The sequence below is a fragment of the Peromyscus leucopus genome, chromosome 15 (assembly GCF_004664715.2).
Source record: "Peromyscus leucopus breed LL Stock chromosome 15, UCI_PerLeu_2.1, whole genome shotgun sequence".
NCBI classification, from domain to species: Eukaryota; Metazoa; Chordata; class Mammalia; order Rodentia; family Cricetidae; genus Peromyscus; species Peromyscus leucopus.
The window spans coordinates 57,584,463-57,606,122 of NC_051076.1; the positions used below are offsets into that span (position 1 = coordinate 57,584,463).

Here is a 21,660-nt window from a genome sequence, read left to right on the forward strand (position 1 = left end):
GGTATAGTCTTAAGTGAGTTAGATGTGACTCAGAGGGACTTGATAGACTCAGTGTGCCTTCATCTCCCTTTGCACCTTTGTCCCCAATTAGGCACCTGGACAGCCATTTTACCCTAAGAGATGATTCCTATTTAATGGGCAGGTTTTAAGTAATATTGATGACCCATGAATGATCTCTACCCACAGCCTTCCTGTCTACTAGCAGTTATTACTAGCTTTTCATGAATATGTACAAAGAGGCAGATGCCTCTAGGAATGATCATAACAAGGGCTTTTATCCTTAAGAGATCCAGAAATCCCCCCAAGAACCAGATTCCTGACATGACCTCTGTCTATCTCTTACACACCCACAGCCCTACGCCCCTTGTAATCAGACTCCAGAATACAAGAACAAGAGAGCGTTGATGAGCGATGAGGTAGGCAGCAGCTTTCTGTGAAGCATTCTGCTTGCTGGAAACAATCCCGCAGTGCTCAGTTTCAGTTCAGGTTGGGTTACTGCTGGGCTGACTCGAGATAAGGATGAAGATTGCTCTTAGAGATTACCTAGGGTCACTTGCAAAGGACCTGCTGTGTCTGTCATGTCCTGATACCTGCAGAAACGGTGGCAATAAAGACAGACGGGGATAGATTTTGGACGTCGGGTCCTCTAAGGCAAACCAGTGCAGCTCTGTCAGACCTCATTGCTTTAAGAAAGGAGTGGTTGCGAAGTTTTCAGCATCGTGGCCCTTATCCCCACATTTCATCGAGAGCTCGGGTGAAAACTTACTCCTCTCCTTCCCCATCTGCCAGTGCTGTGGGGAATGAGTTTGAGGCATGCATCGGGAAGGCATAGCATAGGTATTTCAGCCTCAGGTTGGAGTCACACTTGGAGGTGAGTGTGCTGGTAGAGAAAAGGGCTGGGAACAGTTGTTCTGTTTTGATGCTAATGGGGAACTGGGTGTAAGCTGGACATACCCTGCGGGCCTACTCTGGGCAGGAAAGCAGCCCAGTGTTGGCAGGCTATTTGCTGTGAATGCCAAATCTCTTATCAGTAACGCATGTAGTGCGTTCAAGACAGATCCAGTAGCAGCTGAAGCTGCCATTGCTGTGGTTCCACAGTGATTGTGTTGCTAGCCGTGTGCAAGGACCGGGTAGGGAATCTTCCAATCAGGAGTGTAACCAGACATAATTCTACCTCAGACAGAGCAGAGGCCATTAGGCCTCTGTGAGGACAGAACAAGTGAGATCCCAGTAAAAAAGATCTCTTCCAAAGTCACTCACTATTATTGTTTTGCTACTCCTCCACCTCCAAAGATAGCTTCTTGAAGATTTACATTCTGTAATAGTGGAAACTGGGAAACCAGTTGACCTCGAGTGTGATTTTCTAGATGCCATGCTACATGTTTTGTTCTTGCTTGCTGCCATTTGACCTTGAAAAGGCATCTTTCTACCTCCGTGAAAGTACAACGATCCTTACCCTGCTTCATAAAGATACTGAAAAACATTTTGAAATACAAGGAAGAGTGTTAAAAATAGTCATTTGTCTGGCTTTGAATCCCAGCTTACTGGGATTTAATAGTTTGTCTTCTTCTTCTTCTTTTTTTTTCCCCCGAGGCAGGGTTTCTCTGTGTAGCTTTGTGCCTTTCCTGGAACTTTTGTAGACCAGGCTGGCCTCGAACTCACAGAGATCCACCTGCCTCTACCTCCCGAGTGCTGGGATTAAAGACGTGCGCCACCACCGCCTGGCTAGTTTGTCTTCTTTAAGACTCAGTATTCAGTCTTTGAAATGGGGGTAACATGATTCATCTGATTATTCATTTGGGCTCCTTGCCAGAAAAGAACCCAAATTCTGGATGGTGTTAGAAATAGTAAATTACTTTATAAATATTTAGCTTTGAATATTAATACAACTTATTCTAACGAACTGAACAGATTCTTGATCACAAATGGTTCTCAGTGGTCCAAAAGGAGTTGGAGGTTTTTGGAGGTAGCACATATCATATGGCCAGTTTCAATTGTAGGCTATTTTATTAAGGGCTTTGATATCCCAGGGTATAGGGAACAAGTGAATGAAAGGGAGGTAAGTACCTGTGTGTGCAGTGTATATTTAGAGCTGTCTGTCTGACCACATTTTTTTGTTTTCTTGCAGAGATCCGGGCACAGCTCACAGAGCAGATGAAATGCCTAGACCAGCAGTGTGAGCTCCGGGTGCAGCTGTTGCAGGACCTGCAAGATTTCTTCCGAAAGAAGGCTGAGATTGAAATGGACTACTCTCGAAACCTGGAGAAGCTAGCCGAACGCTTTCTAGCCAAGACACGAAGCACCAAGGACCAACAATTTAAGTAGGGACTTCATGGCAATTGCTTTTAGAAACTTTGAGAGTGAGGTCTGAGGTGCAGGGAGGCAAAAGGCACCACTTAGATTCAGGTTGCTTCTCGAGTCTGCAGCTTCAAATTTGTTGAAAGCCCTCGAGAACTCTTCCTTTTCCACATCAGTCTTAATGGGCAGTTCTTTATCTAAGAGAGATCAGAATATATGGCGAGCCAAGCTAATGAATTTTATAGCCTTTCTTGTATGTTAACCAGTGGTCTAAGGTGTGTGTGTGTGTGTGTGTGTGTGTGTGTGTGTGTGTGTGTGTGTCTGTCTGTGTCTGTGTCTGTGTCTGTGTATCAGCGTATATGGCTAATAATAGGTTTAATTATGATACTTATACATGTATGTAATGTATTTCAATTATATATACTTCTACTACCACCATACCATTATACTACCCTCTCCTGCTCCCTCCCACTCCAGCTAATTCCCTTTGTCTTCCTAGCTAGCCCCAAAGGGAAGATAGTTGAACATTCTTCCAACTAATATCCATTGCACATCCCTTGAACTCCTTCATAGTGCCTTGAGATATGGCAGAGAGTAAGTACCCCCTTTCCATGGAGCCTTTTAATTAGAAGGAGGAGATGGGCAGTAGACAAAGGACAGTCTGGTAATGTGGAGTTGGAGTGATACTGTGGAGGTGTAATTCAGGTGATGCAAGGACCTAGAAAAGGGGGCCATTTCTACTCTCCTCTGACCATGACTTTGTGCTTGATTTATTCCAGCTTATTCCTGTCTTATCTTATCCTAAGTAGTAATCCAGTTGTTAGCTCCTTTTAATGCCCACTAGGTACTGTGCTCTGTTCTGGTTCTTGTGGGAATAAGATAAGCTTTGAAATGCTTGGTTACCAAGGAAAGGAGCCATGCAAACTATATAGGAAAGGGGCTTTAATAGAGATAGGAGAGAAAAGGTATTTTTAAAAACAGTGAAAAACAAGGTTAAGTAAGTAGAATGTGTCCCAAAGGATAATGCTCTGCTAGTAAGCATAGAAGTTCACATTCGACATGCCCCATGGGTAATGAGCCTTTGAAGATACTGTGTTGAGACAGACCCAAGTATGGGCAAAACTATATAATGTTTTTTATTCCAAGAGAAGGATGTTAAGTTTTGTGGGTAGTGCATGTAGAATTGGGTTATTATATAAAAAAGAGCAGTAGGGGTGTTAGTCGGCTTTCTGTTACTATGGCCAGATAAATAAGATAAATAAACTGGAAGGAGGAAAGTGGTTTTTGTTTGTTTGTTTGTTTACCTCATGGTTCCAAAGGTTCTAAGTCCATGGTTGTTTGATCTGATTTTTGGGGGGGCCTATGGTGTTATGTGGCATGGGGAGGAGGAGGCAGGCCTGGTCCTTCATGATGGTCAGGAAGCAGGGAGAGGATGGGGCTAGGAGTCCATCAAAGACAGTCTCCGAATGTCCTACCTTCTATTACTAGGTCCTACCTCCTAAAGGGTCTGCTGCTGTCCAGTAGGACCACAGCCGTAAATAAGCCTTTACCACACAAGCCTTTGGTGAGTCTTTCAGCCTATGCAATAGCACTATTCAAGAGATTTTTGAGAAATTAAACAGGATTGGATAACTGATTGGATAAAAAGAATCTCAATGATTAGAGGTGACCTGGTGTCTCTAGCCTGGCAACCAGAAGAATTGTGGTGTCCTTTAGAACATGAAGGCATGGAGGAAACAGGTGCTTTAAATAGTGACTCTACTTTGAGCAGTTGAGTTTGAGGCATCATAAAGATTTTAGGTACACAAGTTGAGATGTGGTACTGCTGAGCTAAGTGGCTTTGAGTGGGGATACCTATTAAAATCTTTAGTGTAAACAATATTGTAAATATAGAAGAGGAAATAACAACCAAGAGCAAAAACATAAGGCTTAGAAGACCTCCTAGTGTTGGGAGGTAGTAAACATTCCTGCTAGAAAAAAGGGAAAGTATCTAAAAAGAATGAGAAAAGGAGTCAGTCTTCTGAGGCAGGTAAAAGGCGAGAGGATACTGTGTCTCAGGGAGCTAGAAATGTTTCCAGGAGAGCTTGACCTAAGTATTGTCAGCAGTTTCTTACTAACAATTTTGGGCTCAAGGCATTCTGAGAGAAGCAAAGCAGAGTAAGATGAGTTCAAAGGCTGAAGGGACAGCTCAGTGATTAAGTGTTTGCTGCTCTTGAGAGACACCAAGTTGCTTTCCTAGACCCACATCAGGCAGCTCACAACCATCTGTAGCTCCAGCAGTCTATTGCCCTCTTCTGGCCTCTCTCTATAGGTACTGTATTCATTCACAACAGACACACACACACACACACACACACACACACACACACACACACACACACACTCACACACAACACACACACCTTTTTTAAAAAGAGCCTGACTACTCTATAGGTACTGTATTCATTCACAACACACACACACACACACACACACACACACACACACACACACACACACACACACACACCTTTTTTAAAAAGGGCCTGAAAAAGCTTTCTTCTCTCAGGATGGAACATGTGAATTGCTCATTTTTATTGGTTAAAAATGGTCACATAATAGCACTTTCTCATGGTACAGCTTACTACAAGAAGAGATGAGTCATATGAACAAATGCACTTAATAAGGATAAGATGGAGAAAAACTGAACAAGAGTTCCAGGCAACATCCTGCGTTCAGACTGTTTTATTCCTAAAAATGTCAGCAAAAATCAGATAGTTGAGAGCCTTCTAGTTTTACTTGGAAAAATAGGTTTTGTTCTTATAAATGTATATATGAAATTCTAAATTACATTTCATTTGGTGTATTTAGCCTTTTGTACCTTTTCTCTCATTTTCTTCTCTTTTCCACAATTAAAGCTATGCTCTACTTTCTTTAGTCCAGTGAGCATCTGAAGAGTCCACATGGCTCGCTTCTGCCTTGTCTCGTGAATGCGGTGATGAGGCCTCTACTTCTCAGTAGAGCACCAGTGATGGAACCTCCCTTTTCCCATTTCCTCCTCATTTCTGTGTTACAGAAGATAGCCAAGTGCTCAGACGTCTGTGTACTATAAGCATTGCCGTAGAAACAGCTGTGCTCCTGCCTTTTCTTTCTTCTTCCTTTTCTTTGGGGAGGGGCTAGTGAGGAATACATAAAAGGCATTTTAGGAATGACTGGTTTGGTTAAGACAGGTGTGGCTGCCATAGTAGACTGTAAGTAATAATAGCATCTACAAGACGGGTGTCGATTTTTCTGTAGGTAGTAGTCTGTTAGCCGCTCAGGACAGTGTCAGGCTCCTTATCCCACCCCTAGAATGTGTCTACTGCTGTATGGCCTGAAGTAACTCACTGCTACCATGTCCCATTTCATCAGTTGGGAAAAGCAGCATGGTACAAGGGTTACATGTCTTTATTCTTTAAAGGTATAGTCTGGAAGTGGCACATACATGCCTTTAACTCATTATCCAGCTGGACAGAACTTAGTCACATGATTATGCTGCGCTGTAAGGGATACTAGAAGATATATTTATTAACTTGGGTGACCTAGAAAGGAGAGTTTCTATCACTAGAAAAGGGGAGAGATTTTGAGGGACAGTGTTTGTGCCATTGCCTACGTGTCATAGTATGTGGAGGACAAGTATGTGGAAGAACAATGCCCCTTGACCACACATAATGCACATAACATTTGTGATTTGTTCTGGTTGGAGGCCTAGGGAAGAACCTTTTGGAGCTGAAGTTCAATGGATAGGAATGGAAAACTGGAACTGCCAATGCTATGTAGTGTTCCTACATACCCAATACAATCAAGAGAATGCAAGAACTTGGAGAAGAAGGAAGAGATGGGGAAGGAAGCATTTAGATAGAAACTAGTGTTGCCAACTGCCCAGAGGTGAGAGAAACATGGCTGGTGGATGAGCTACCTGCTTCTCTGAACAATATGAATTATAACTATAATACTAAATAAACCTGGAAAAGTTGATAAGCCAGAAGATTACAGAGGTTTATAAATACTGGCTGATTGGATTAGGGCTTTGTTATGTAAGGATAAAGGAGCCACTGACAGTTTCTGAGCACGGAACTGAATTGTGTCTGTGCTTTAGAAAGACTAGATGAAAGGACATAGGAGGGAGGTATGGTAGCCCAGTGCGGGGAGGGTAATAGGAGCCAACATAGAAGTCGTGCCCTTGGGAACAGAAAAGATGGAGCAGAAAGTGAAGGCAGGAACCACCTGAGTCAAACAAGCTGGGACAGAGAAAGCACTTTTTGGTTCTCTAAACTTTGGAGTAGGAAGTGTACTGTATCTTCATTCAGCCAGCCAACTGTAGCCTAATTTTGCTGACTCTGTGACTGGTCCCAGAATAGTTCATTCTCAGCAGGCACTTGTCACTTCCCCCAGAGCTGCAGCAGCTGTCGGCCCAGCAATGCCATGAATTCGTCTGCCTGTGCTGCCAGGAGAGCAGCTGCCAGCAGCAGCTCTGCATAGAGCCCGCTCTGGGATGTGGAATTTAGTCAACTTGGGACGGAGCAGGTTGGCCAGGGCTGAAGACAGGACACATGGATCCATCCCACCCTTTTCCAGGCCTGCCTCCTACTCTGGCTCCATTTCAGCCATTCATCCTAACCTAAGTTAGGATGGTTATTTTGGTACAGTTCTAAGTAGCATGTTTAGGAGCAAGTGTTGCCTAAATCCTTATTTTCAGCTTCTCTTGGAAAATGTCTTCCCCTGGAAGCCATTACCCTGTCACCCCATGGCTGTGCTTTCTGTTGGCTGTGCCTGTTCACCTTTTGTCCTTCCCACGTGCTCAGCACAGATACCTCATTAAAGCCATGCAGCCTGACTTGTGCAACATCCGACCTGATGGTTCCATTCCTCTGCCCCAGACAGTGAGAGATGCTACAGAGAGATGCTAGTGATTATTCATCCCACCTTCTGCTTTAAGATAGGTAGTATGGCCCCACTGTGCCCTGATTTTTGTCAGCCTTGTTTGATTAAAAGCAGAGATAAAATATTATGTGACAGTAGGAAGCCTTCTTATGGAAGATGCTTTTGCATTTTCTTCCGCTCTTTGAGGAGCATAAATGTATTCCTATTTGTTGTTGAGCCTTTGATTGTCTCTTTAAGTGGAATTTGTGTTAATATTGCCCCACAGGATTCTGAAGGGTTCTAATTAATAATGTTCTGGCTTTTCTTTTCTTCTCTTCTTTCACATGGGCTTGCTGTAAATTACTTTTCAGCTCATTTGGTTTTGATCTCCTACTTTCAATAACTAATGTCTTTGTTTTATTTTGAGGTAGTTTTCTCCCCCACCCCCACCCCATGTGGAGTTTTAGAGAAACAGTATGCTAGTCTATTCTACTGTGTTCCTTACATAGACCTTATGCTATTTTATAACCTGTTGTCAACATCTTTTTTTCCTCCATCTTTTCCTTCTCCTTAATAAATATTTGTTGGACATTTTAAAATTATATTCTAGACCCAAAGAAATTAAAGGGACCATAACTGAGGACATCCCCCCCCCCAAAAAAAAAAAAACTAGTATTTTACTTTCGCTAACATTAAATTAGCAGGATCTGAAGGTGGACACATGGAAAGTAATTCTACCTATTTGGCTTCTATGAGTTATGTTACTTTTAGGAAGGATACAAGAGAGCCTGGCCTCAGTATCTCATGAATCTGGTAGAGGGCTAGTTGGGGAGTTGGCTCAGCAGTTAAGAGCACTGGTTGTTTTTCTAGAGGACCTGGGTTCAGTTCCTAGCACTTACGTGGTCGCTTACAACCTTCTGTAATTCCTGTCCCATAGGATCTGATGCTCTGAGGGCATCAGGCTCCCATATGATACACAGACATACATGCAAGCAAAGTAGTCAAACACAAAGAAATATAAAACAGTAGAATCTGATAGATAGTCAACTTTAGCAGTCCCTTCAGGGAAAGTGCACAGTTAATTAAGAATGATTCCTGTAGAGTTCGTGTTCTTGGGCGTGGCATGTGTGTGTGTGTGTGTGTGTGTGTGTGTGTGTGTGTGTGAAGATGCTGGAGTTGCCTTCCTTCTGTTGACTTCCTTCAAAGACAAGTTCAAAATTGTCTGCTACTCTCACAAGATGACATAGGGTTGAAAAGCAGAATCAGCTGGCCATGGAGAATGTTATAGCTCTGGCTGCAAGTGAGAAAGAAGGTGGAGAACCAGAGAAAATAGAGATTCTCTTTGAGTATGGGATGGCCTAAGGAGGGCAGCAGTAGGAAAGTCAAAGTTGCTGGAAGGAAGAACTCCTTGGCTAGCACATCATTCATTCATTTTAGACACATTGGCAATTGTTTGTTTCCCCAGGAAAGTTTGCCCAGATGTAGCAGCATCTGGTGTTAAGCACGGGTTGGCCTCCCTTCCCTGTAGCTCCAGTTCCTTTTATTGAGAAATTAACAAGCAATTCCTTGGTATGTTTTCCACTGGCCCATTCCATATAGAACTTTGGGTGATGGCTGGTCCTTTTCAGAGGAGGTGTTGGCAACTGGCAAAAGAGGAAGAGACTGCAGACCGCTCAGTCCTGGATGGAACAAACATACTGCACTCCCTCCTTCCAAGGCTCGGGATGTGACTGCGGAAGAGGGATGGAAAGAGTGGGCGAGCCAGAGTAGTGGACGACTGCAAGCAGACAGTGTCTTCTGGACACTGCGCAGCCACACAGATGAACTCACAGCGGTGTGTCAGCATGCACAAACCCTGTGCAAGCCCCAGCCAGACCAAACCCAACATGGAGATGGGAGTGGATCCCAAATCCCACCCTTAGCCATGACGCTGTTGGCACTTGTTAGCTGCTGAGAGAGAGAGAGAGAGAGAGAGAGAGAGAGAGAGAGAGAGAGAGAGAGAGAGAAAGAGAGAGAGAAGAGAGAGAGAAAGAGAGAGAGAAAGAGAGAAGAGAGAGTCAGTTTTCTCTGAGTGTACCCCTGGTAAGTCAACCATGTTCCAGTGGAAGACTATACATCCAAGAATATTTGAGCAGAATAGCACAAATTGCTCTTTTTTTGGATCCAAAGTTGGATAGAGAGGGACAGGAATAGATCTGGGAAGAGTTGAGGGAGTGAAAAAAGCACATATGAAACTCTCAAAGAACTAATAAAAAACAATTAAGGGTGTTAGGAGGGTTCCTCACACAAGGATAAAGGAGGATGGGAGTCACAAGAAGGCAACTGAGTGTCAGCAAGACAAGGTAGTTGACCAGTTTTGGGAACTGAAAAAGAATTCTGTTGAATGCCTTTTGGGATGCTTTGCAACTTAGTAGAAAAACAAAACAAACCCCAAAGCTTTGAATCAGGTAAACTTAACTCCAAACCTGATCTCTTCTGCTTATAGCTGTGTGACCTTGAGCTAGTCATTATACCCTTTAAGCCTCAGTTTCCACATCTATGAAGTGTGGTCATATATACCTTAAGAGTTGGTCTTAGAATTGGATGTTGTATGTGAAATACTAGGCTAGCACCTACGCTTAGTAGGTACTCAGTAGAAATTAGCTCTTAGAATTACCACCACCACCACCACCACCACCACTGGAAGAGTGTAGCAAGAAACTGTTGGGGCTTCTGTAAAGCAGTGAGACTTGAGGAGGTCAAAGACCAGTTCTGTTCAGCGTCCTGCAGGGCTTTCCATGGAGACCAGCAGGCCAGTGCAACAACAAATGTGGTTCCTGGGCTCCTGGCTCAGGAAGCCAAGCAAAAGCTGCCACATTGCTACTTAAGTGGCTTCATTTCATCCTTCTGGGATAGGGAATGACAGACCTGCTTTTAAGAGCATCTGGGGGTATGCTGGACTTCCAAGAGCTTCCTGTGCTTCCGGGATCTGACACTACAGGGTCAGCAGATCACACCTCAAGCTTTTCCTTTCCAGACAGTAGGCATGCCCTTTGACAACAGTACAGGGGATGGGGAAATTGTAGTGCAGGAGTCTCTACTCCTATAAGTACTGCAGTAAACCTAGGCAGCAGTGTGTAGCTCTGTCTCTGAATCTTTAATTCTTAAGAATTCACAGCCAATTAAATGCATTGTCTTTGACCCAGTTCTCTTTTAAAGACAAAAGCCATGCCTTCTTGTTGGGAGCTGTGTTAAGTGGGAGGGTTTCCAAGATAAGAAGAAAAGACAGTTTCTGCTACACAGAGTTTTATTTTTTTATTGTTGGTTGGGGAAAGTCAGGCAGTCTGTAAGAGAATAATAGTGCATATCCTCACAGGCACACAAATCTAAAAATAGAATGCCATTTAAAGCAGGTACCAGTAGTTCCTGAGAAGGGAGGGACAGTGGAATATTCAGGAAGGGACTCACACTTGGTTCAGTCAGAGAAAGGTAAAAGATAGCACAATTATGTTCTCAATTAAATTTGGTCCCATGTTAATTGAAGTAAAGACTTTAATATCTTAGTCCTGTGCTGTGCTGAAGTATCACACTGTGAGGCGATACAGAATCATGTGGGAAGGGCTCAGTGTGAATGAAGGATTTAAGGAGGTTGAGAAAAAGTAGGGTTTGGATTTCTCATTGCAGCAGGATAGTTAATCTGCTACCTCCTGTTTCTTCTACTTACCGACTCACTGCCCCTTGGGTTTTACTTCTGGAAGGATCAGTGAAATAGGTCTGCATCTCAACATTTGGTACACTGGCTAAGGAGTCAGGATTAGAATGAATCTAACAAATTAGGACGATATTCAGCGGTAAAATACTGATTGAGCTGTATTAGCCCGTTTCTGCTTAAGTGACGGGAACAGGGCATCCTTGCATGAAATTCAGACATCCTTCCTGGCAGCCTCGAGTGTTAAAGCAGAGGCTGCAGAGCAAGTCTGGCAGCTCTCAGTCTGAACCTTTGTAAACAACAGATGTTCCTAACCGAGTTCTAGGGGTGGAGGTGGAGGTTTCTGTTGATGCTTGAAATTCTTTGAATTTATAGGCAGTGTCTTGGGGATTCAGCATGAGGAGGAAGTTGTAAGGGACTGATTTTGCAATGTACAGGTGGAAGTGCCTCTGACAGATTTCCTTAGAACACAAAGCACTATTGAATGGGCTCTGAATAGAGAGTGAGAGGTACCCAGGGAAGCAAGCACGGTTAAGAAAGGCTCAGCTTCAATGGTGTATTGATTTCCTGCCTTCCTCCCCCTTGTACCCCCTCATTTGTACACCTCTGACTTCGTTAGCCTTCCTTGTGTGGATAGAATTGTATGCTCTTCCCTGCCACAGCATATTCGGACAGCTGCACAGCGCAGACCCTTCCATTAGTACCTTCAAAGTGGTTTGGAGTCTTACAGTGTATGGATTTCTGGGTTATGGGCTTTTCTAGGTGGTTTTTTTTTTTTTTTTTTTTTTTTTTTTTATAGGCCAGAGCCTCACTATTGAACTCATGATCCTCCTTTCTCGGTCACTTGAGTGCTGGGATCACAGGCATGTACCACCACGTGGCACTTTTCTTGGATTCTAAGCTTATTTTGTCCTCTCTTGGTGCTGATTTTGCGAGATTCCCATTACATCATTAATCACCACCAGTTAGACAGGTCAAGATAGTATGACTTAAAGCAGTTTCAACTCTGACCCCCCTCCCACCGCCTTTCTTCCTCTTTCTGTGGCACTGGGGCTCTAACCAGGATCCCACATGCTGAGCAGGCTTTCTGCTTCAGAGCCACATTCCCAGTCCTGAGTGCTGCCTTTCCCTTAGACCTGTCACCCAAACTCCAAGTACATGTTGTAAGCACAGTGAATACTTAGAACCCTTACACTTCACAACATAGTCAGGAAAATCAGAATGGAAAAATGTATAGGGAAAGATGTATATGCAATATATGATACAACAAACAAATGTTTAGAAAGCTTCTCGTGTTTAATCAAATGAAGAAAGACAGTATATCAGATTTGGACAAATTTTTGTGCCACTCTTAATTAGCCAGAAACAACTGTTTTGAAAATGTTTGATTAAGATCACTTGTTGTTTGGGGGCTAAGGACATGTTGTATTCTTAATGATTCTGGAAGCAGGTCACTTCTGGCTGTTCTGCCCAGAAGTTTAGAACATAAGTGAGCACCAATCCTCGTAGACTCATTCTTTTTTTTTAATTGTTTTTTTAAATGATTTATTTTTATTTCATGTGCTTTGGTGTTTTGCTTGCATGTATGGCTGTCAGTTCCCCTGGAACTGGAGTTACAGTTGTGAGCTGCCATGTGGGTGCTGGGAATTGAACCCAGGTCCTCTGGAAGAGTAGTCATTGCTCTTAACCACTGAACTATCTCCGCAGTTAAGCACACTTTTCTGAGCACTTACCACATGCCAGGGCTTTGCCAGGAATGAAATATAGGTAGTAGAAGCTACCATTTTAATTAATGGAGGTTACTGGTTAATGTGAAATAGTGTGAGTATGTTTGTACATTTTTGTGTTTCAGTGGAGTTCAAGCTGAGGAACCAAGATTATTGAGGAATTCTTTTAGATCCTCGAATAAACACTTGGCTTCATTTTCATCATCAACAGTCAGTGATTCTGCACAAATTCTGCACAGGTTCTAGAGTAAAAGAGATGACTGAGCCCCTCCCCCTTTTCAGAAGGCTCATGGTGTCATGTGGGAGATAGGTTTATATGAAATACGAAGTAGCACATAATTCGTGCCAAAGGAGAGATGAGGAAAATGGCTTCACTTTCTTCTTTATTTTATATTTGATTGTATGTTATAATTATAGAAAAATCTGAATAGTACAAAGAGTAGCATATACCATTTCCCCCAGATTATGGTTAATATATCACACATTTATTTCATATTTTTCTTTTTCTTTTCATGTGCAATTTACAGTGTTTGTGTTCCTGAAACACTTCGGAGTAAGTTGTAGATATGGTACTCTTTTATCCCCACGTACTTCAGTGGGTGTCTGCTAAAATTATACTTGTTTTCTAACATAGTCACAATGTAATTGTCAAAATCAGAACATGAAGAGCATCATAATACCTAGTCCATAGTCATCCAGATTTACCAATTGTTTAAAAACTCCTTTTGGCAAAGGAAAATTTAAGGTTGTGTAGTTGTCTTACCTCTAAGTATCGTTTAATGGAGAATAAATTCCAAGTCTTTATATTTTATTACATTCACTTTTTAAAAGCATTTGACTCCAGAATTACTACTTAATTTGCTATTTCTAATCTTCTGATAATACTGTCTGTGTTTGATTCAGGTTACAAACTTGGGTAGGAGTTACTGTCATGGTTTTCTCACTGTGCTGTGTTAGGAGTCACTTGCTGGTGATTTGCTCTGTTCCTGGTAATGCCCACTTTGATCATTTGGTTAAAGTGCTATCTCCAGGTTTCCTATTTTTGATGTAACTTTTAAAGCTGTTCTGTTCTGTGCTTTGAAATAAGGAACATGCTTTGGAGACATACTTTAAGTCTGTATATAATTACCAATAGTTTTATCATCTATTGATAATTCTTTTTTTTAATTTTATTTATTTTATTTTACAATACCATTCAGTTCTACATATCAGCCACAGGTTCCCCTATTCTCCCCCCTCCCAACTTCTATTGATAATTCTTGCTTGAATCAATCTATTAGGAGGAAGAGGATGGTTACCAAAGAGTCGTTTTTCCAATTCTCCAACTCCTTCTACATTTTTTTGGGTGGGAATTTTTAGGTCTGGTTGTTTATATCAATGTGAACTGGTAGATTTTATTTCCCTTGGTAGTTTTTGACCGCTTAATGTTTTTATTTATCTTTATGTCCGTGGTGTATTGTATTTGATTATTGGAATCCTGTCAGACTGGATCCTGTGTCATTATGACATGTTTTCTTATCATTTCTTTATAGTGTAAAGTTGTCCAGGCTCAGACTGAGCTTGCCTCGTTTCTACTCTAGAAAGTCATTTCTTTGGAGTCCTGGCTGCATTCAATATGGAATTTTATCTAGAAACAGTGGTTGCTTATGTGTGCTATTTGTTACTGGAGTTAACTCTTTGTAGTCTCTGCCAGCAAAAGTAGTAGACAGATGTAGGTCCAGAAACCAACACCCATGTACTTTTACTTTTTTCTCCATTTATATTTAGATGCTCCTCTGCTTAAGATGGGATTACACTCTGATAAATTCATAGTAAGCTGGAAATATCATAAGTTGAAAGTGCATTTAATACACTTAATAAGCTCCATAACTTAGCAATATAGCGCACTTTGGAGTATTAATTATTTACACACTTGTGACCACATGTTGGCCACTGCCCAGAATCAGCAGAGAGAGTCCAACTGCCTGTGGCTATCCAGGAAGAGAATCAAACTCAAAATTTGGAATGTAGTTTCCACTGAATGCTTATTGCTTTGACACCATTGAGAAGTAAGAAAACTCTTAAGTTCAGTCCTCATTAATCCAGAGACATCTCTACTTACATTGGAGCCTGGAAGCTCACATTAATCCTCAGTTCTCTTCTAATGTCACATGTTTTATTTAAATGTCTCCACTTTCCATCTTTGTAATTCTCTTCTGAACAGTGAAGAATCTGGTCCTGTTATCCATAATATATTTAATTAGTTATTCAGTTATAGACTGTACAGAACGTATTTCAGAATTGCTAACTCACACTTGTGAAAATACTGGCTCAGTTTTAATACTGGCTTAGAGTATTCAAGTTTTTATTTCCAGTGAAAACATTGTTTTCAAAAAGTTGTTCCTTAGTGCTTTCTTCTTCAAAGCTCAGACTTTCTCTGTAGTCATATTATTTATTTGAAATGCAATTCTGTTTATATTTAATTTTTCTTCTCCAACTTGAGAGCTTAATTAACATTTTCACTTCCAAATCTTTCTCTTGACCAGAGATTGACAAACTTAGGTACCAAGTGTGGTGGTACATACCTTTAGTCTCAGCACTAAGAGGCAGAGGCAGGCAAATCTCTGAGTTTGAGGCCAGCCTGGTCTACAGAATGAGTTCTAGGACAACCAGGGCTACACGGAGAAACCCTTTCTAAAAAACCAAGAAGGAAAAAAAAATGCTTAAGAAAAAGCAGGGGACATGATCATCCATAGGTTATGTCAGGATGTTAGCGTAAGTCAGCAATGGAGTCATAAGTCAGATGATGAATGTACTTAAGGGCTGTCTATGGATTTGTCTCCTGGTTTCTGAGTCAACTCTGACTCTAGGACAAGATATTTTATGGACGTGGATGGACCCTTGCCAATTTCTCTTAAGATGACTCTGTTTACATTTTCCTCCCCATTCTGAGAAGTCACTTCTTTTACAGTTTGGGAACCAGAACCAGAATCCAGTTTTTATCTCAGGTTTGTGCTGTGATTGTAAATACCCTTTGCCATCAGCTCGTGTCACATGCTTGGTGTAGGACCTTTTGCAATCTTGATCTAGTGTAGGGCACTCTTCCACAGATAATCATCCCCGCAGAATTTTAACCCTGGTCCCCTAACCCTCTGTTCTAATGCTCCTTATTTTTCCTTGCTGACTTTCTCACCCAGACATACTGGCTTCTCCAACAACTCTTATACTAATTCTGACCTGGTTATCGTCCTCTCTGAGGATGACTTCTGGATTCTTCTTCCTATGCCTTACTTAACTCTCATCCCTCCACCTCCCACACACTCATTCTATTTCTTTTCCCTCCAGATACCTGTAACCTGGTCAGTGCTGCTGTTTCCAGCTGTTCTGAATTTTCCTGCAGCCTAAGTTCAAATACAGCTGGGCTCAAAGCTTCAGATGCTGTGCTCACTTCTGCAGCCTAAAAATAAATTACTAAAAGCATCAGGAAATTTTAGAATAGTTTTAGGGTTTGGTTTTTCTATCTTCACAGTGGTACTTCCTCTTCCATTCCTCTATTTCCCCTTGCCTTTCCCCTCATAATCCCTCACCACTTTCCTTTTTTCCTTTGCTAGTTCCTGAAACTTTCACTCCATTTTTATTCTCTCCACATGTTTACGGGTTTAAGCCGTTTGTACGGCACTATTGACAACCAAGCTGGAGATGCTGACACTTTCCTAATTGTGCTGTTTTTGAATCTTCTATTTAGGGCTAAGGGATTTGTGTCCTTTGGGTCATATAAAGGAGAGGAAGTTCACCTTCTGTCAGTGGTCAAGAAGTTATCCACTTAAGAACGAAGGTGCTCTTCTATTGATTTTATCCATAAGGGTGCAGAAAGGAATCAGTTCCACTGCCTGCCTGCCTTGCCTAGTGTGTGTAGATACATCCTATAGACAGCAGGGGTGTCACTTAAGAAACAAGTGACATTGTACCCACATCATTATTTTCAAAATCTTTCTTCATGGAATTTGCCAACCACTTTCTTGCCATGTTCTTAAGAAGTCTGTTTAACTCAGCATCTCTAGTCACTGTAACTACAAGAAGAAATCAACATAGCGGGGCTGTTTATTATTCAGATGCATAACAAAGACAGTAGCTGTCAGCTGTGGACCATCGGGAAGGAGAGAGTGCGGAATGTAGTAATTATGGGATGCCCAGTGTGACCAGAGCACAAACACTTCCAGGGATTGTCCTGAAAAGAGGTTCTCAGGGAGTGCCTTCCAGAAGTTGAGGGAGTTCTGTGTTTACGTGGAAATGAGGAAGTTTGTGTACAAATACTGTCCTCGCTCTCTCTCCTTCCAATTCCTTTTCGTGTGTGTGTGTGTGTGTGTGTGTGTGTGTGTGTGTGTGTGTGTGTGTGGTGTGGTGGTGGTGGTTGTGGGTGCACCTCCATACATGAGCATATGAAGGCCAGAGATCAGTATTAGTGTTTTCCTTTATCACTTGCTACCTGTTTTTTAAGACAGGTAGCAAGTGATAAAGGAAACACTGAACCTAGAGCTTGACCTTTTGGCTAGATGAGCTGGCTAAACAGCTCCCAGGATCTGCCTCTCTCTACCTGTCTTTCCTCCATTATTGGGGTTACAGGTGTGCATCACCAGCCTAATGTGTGTGTGTGTGTGTGTGTGTGTGTGTGTGTGTGTGTGTGTGTGTGTGCGCGCGTGCGCGCGTGTGTGCGCTGGGGATCTGAACTCAGGACCCTGCACTTACTCAGCAAGTCCTCCTTACCCAATGAATCCTCTTCCAGGTGCGGCCCCACCCCCGCTCCTCAGTTCATTGTCTTTCTTCCTCCTTTCTCCCTCACTCTGTCTTTGGAAGAAAATACTTCGAAGGGAATTTTCAGATTCTTAGAAGAGGATAGGGTATCTGACCAGCTCCTTGAATTTAGGACATTGGCTTAGACTTATAAACTGTGTTGTAAGCTGGAACACTCAGGTCTACTAATACAAGTAGACACTCGTACATATGGTTGTGCATGACTGTAATCCACACACTTGAGAAACTGAGGCAGGGGAACATGAATTCTAAACTAGCCTGGGCTACATAGTGAGACCTTGATTAAAACAAACAGCTAACAAAACAAAACAAATCAACAAAACAGAAAAATACAAGATAATGTACATTTACTTTATTAACCAAGAACACCTCTTTCAAAATCAAAGATCAACTTTACTATATATAATATATACTGATACCTTATTTAAAAAAAAATATTTATTACTGAGTTATGTGTTTGTGTGTGGGTATGTGCACATGAATATAGTACCTGTGGAGGCCAAAAGAGGACACTGGATGCCCTGGAACTGGAGTTACAGGTGGTTGTGAGCTACCTGACATGGGTACTGGGATCTGAACCTGGGACCTCTCTCAAGAGCAGTGCTCACTCTTGGTCACTGAGCCAGCCCCGGGACATTTTCTACTGATCCCACTTGCTGTGCAGTATTCCCTGTTATTCTAATCTACTGTTCCTTAGGTTTTGGGGCTTGGGGAGAAGAATACTAGTTTTAAATTCATCATTATTTCAGCTACATTAGTGACTCCTATCCCACAGATTGAAAAACATTCCTGTAAGACCATTAGTTCTAAAGTGTTTTTGCAGTGTGCAGAATTACCTGGAATGCTTATTTAAAATGGAGGGTTCCTGGGCACTTCTCCAGTACACAGTTTAAGCAAGCATCCAGGTGATTCTGTTGCAAGGTCACTTAGAGGAACTGCTTGCTCTCTTGGGAACTTAGGAGCCTGGCTGTTGAAATTTCAGTTCACAGACTTGCTTGGAAATGGTCGATAGTAGGATTCCAATCCTGATTGAGAATCTTCCATTTTAGAAAGACCCTAGTAATCTACAGTGGCTCCTGGGTCTTACTGTGCTGTGACAATTCTCTTTTTAAAATGTCTGTGATGGTTCTTGTACAGCAGAAAACATTTGAACTGAAGCCACAGAACAGAGAATGAAGGAACTGAAAGGTCCTTTTACAGAGTGGCCGGGTATGGCCCAACCCTCCAGTAGGTGCCCAGAGCCAGTCCCAAATTAGAATGGGTGGGATTCAGAACTGTTTTCTCTTCCCTTGCCTTTCATGTATAACCACATGCAGTGTGTCAACATGTTTTCTGGCGCCGCTAGTCACCAGCAGCCTTGCTCCCTCTGGGTTCATGGACCCTTGGTATTCCTGTTATGTGTTGTCTTAGAATAGCTCTGTGCTCTGGGGAGCCAAGCATTGTCCAGTAACTCTTTCAGTACTAGGTCTTTGTAGACACTAGGTTTGATTGAAATGTAGCAACCACCACAATGAAATAAGAAAATGGCCTCCAGTCAAGAGACCTAGACCCTTGTCTTGTTCCACCACTATTTGGGTGACCTCAAGATCCATGAGTATCATTTTCCTCCCATGGAAAATGATAGGTTTGGTTTAGACTCTCCACCATCTTGAAAGTCTCTTCTACTCCTGAAATTGCATGATTCTATTTTTTGTACCCTCTGGCTTTTCTCTTTACACTTTAAACTTTCCCCTTTCAAGTCTGGGCAAGGTTGGGTGAAACACATTTACTGAGCTTGGAATTTCCCTAGAACCAGATGATAAGTTAATAGTAGCAAAACATATTCCTATTTGGTGTGCTGACATAGTCTAAATGTGGCAAACATAATTAATTGTAATATTTAGGAGACCTGAGAAGTTTGGGGTGTCTGTGTCTTTTGGAAAATTACCACTTTCCTGGAGCCATTTTGTAAGTGCAAATTCGTTGAGTGGGCTGTCCAGTAGTAATAACAGTTGTTAAAGTAATAAGTGATGGTGACACCGAATCATGGCTAGAGAACGCTTCCTGTGAGTAAAGCTTTTATATGGACACCACTTTGATTGGATGATAACAGGAGTCAGATGAGCTGGGCATTGGGTCTGTTGTTTTCATTTATATTTTTAAACAGGAAAAGAAAATGTGAAGCCCACAGTAAATTTTTACTTACTTAAGATTACTTGGCTATCAAGTGACAGAGCTGAATCCAGGTCTTAAGGTGCTTTATACAAAGTACTTCCCTGCTGGGATAGAGTCGTTAGTCATACAAATTCCGTAAGGAACTAAACTCAAAATCTGACCTACTAACCTGGAAACTGACGAGGGCATTCTTACGCTACCCAGCTCTTTAAAAAGTTTCACTAATAAAGTATTAGCCTGGCTACTAATAGGCCTGGGGTTGGAGCACACAAGCCAGTGGGGACACACATTTGATCACTCAGCCACTCCTCAGAGAATAAACATGAGATATAACACATAGAAGTGGTAATTATACATGAAGCTGCTCTGAGGACGGTATAACTTTGTTCCATTTATCTTTGCTTTCAAACTTTTTCCCTCATTGTTATCATGAGCCATATAAAGGGACTCCTTGTCCCAAGAACATGCATTTAGAAAAGGGAGGTACCCTTATGGATGCCCTTTCTTACCAATGGGCTCTTAGTACTTGGCACACTTAACTCCTTCTGGCTGGAAATCAGTAACTTACTGGCTATAGATCAAATTTCTGTACTGGTGCCTGGTGCCTGAGAGATGGCTGCTCCTAAAGGGAGCAGCATTTATGCTTTGAAATAAGTGTGTGGATTTCAGAATGATGCCATTCTATTTTGGCACACATAGGTATTTATTTCTCTAGCATGAATGACCAGGAGTGAGCCAGGCAGTGTGCCTCAACCGTCTTCCAAGGTTTTATTTATTTTAAAAATCTGCTAACACATCTGTGGTTTTCTCTATATAGTTGTCATTACTTACGGGTTCTGGTGACATCTTAATTAGAGAAGGAAAAACTGAAGGTATAATTGTATAATTGTTCACAGACCTTCTTATAGAACATGAGGATCCAACTGAAAATTAAATAGCAATGATTATAAACCTTTTCAGCTGAAGAGCCATATGGTTTTGTGTTCTTTGGTCATTGCTCGTATCTTTGCCGTGTCTTTCTCTTGCTGTGTTTTAATTCTGTTGACCATTTATTCTTCAGGCCTTTTGGTGTGATCACTATGTTTTTTGAGTTAGGGTTTTATTGTATAGTTCTAGCTAGCCTGCAACTTCAGCAATCTTCCTGCCTCTACCTCCCAAATTCAGGGATTATAGGCATAAACTATGCCTAGTATTGATCACTGATTGTTTTGGTATGACTTGAGAGGGGTCTGTTAATGTTCAAAAGATAGAAGTTGAGTTCGTAGTTTATGTTCTCCAGTATTAGATCATAGCTACAGTATACAAGGAGAGTTGAGTAAAGAAGGGGAGGCTCCAGGTCTGCAGAAGTCATGAAGAAGGCTGTGGATAGATGGGCCTTCTAATGTAGTCAAACGAGGGTTTCCCAATGGGCTCTTCTATATCTGTTTACACACAAGCAGCAAGACCATTCCAAACAAGATGAGGGTTTCACCCACGAGGACAGTTTAGGAGGAAAAAGCCATGTTTTAGATCTAAGCAGTCCACAGACATGGACTGATGTAAGAAACAAGAATGATGAACCTTTTAGCCCTAGTTTACAGAACAGGGTTTGGCACATTGTTAACTACGCATTTTTTGTTGAGTGAATGAATGAAATAAAAAGACATCAGGAACTCAGAAGGAAGCAGAAATAAGATGTCAGAAACCTATGCAAGAACTCGGGGTGACAGAGATTTGGGATTAGAGGGGACAGTGGGGCTGTTTTGAGTAAGGCATATAGACAGTATAGGCATATTGAATCCTTTCTAATCATCTGTCTAGGTAAGTATGTGGCCCTAACTTGAACATTTGAAAGCTTGTTTCTTCACGCGTAGTATATATTGGTTTTGCTTTTGGTACTTTCCTGTTCCTGTCTCTGAGCTCTCCTACTCTGATCTCATTGTTGGCAAAGCTGAAGCCACAGCTGTGATAAATCCAGAGAAATGTGCCCACCCCCTGTCTGCCCGCCTATCTTTGAAAGGTACCTCCAGGCTGCCACTGTAGTACTGTGTCACACAACCGGCAGCCACCATTACAGGCAGAATCGTTTTAAGTCAGTCTCTGCCTTGGTGGTTTAATTTTAAATTTTCCCCTCCTTTTAAC

The 21,660-nt window shown here is 41.9% G+C and overlaps 1 protein-coding gene across 7 annotated transcripts in view; it reads left to right on the forward strand.

The window, feature by feature from the left end:
* Positions 1 to 21,660, forward strand: part of Srgap2 (SLIT-ROBO Rho GTPase activating protein 2) — a 219,227-nt gene that overhangs the window by 88,655 nt on the left and 108,912 nt on the right. For all 7 annotated transcript variants that reach the window (XM_028876502.2, XM_028876504.2, XM_037211431.1 and 4 more), the window contains exon 3: positions 2,129 to 2,321. In XM_028876502.2, the coding sequence (XP_028732335.1) occupies positions 2,129 to 2,321 (193 nt within the window). The remainder of the gene's footprint in view (positions 1 to 2,128; positions 2,322 to 21,660) is intronic.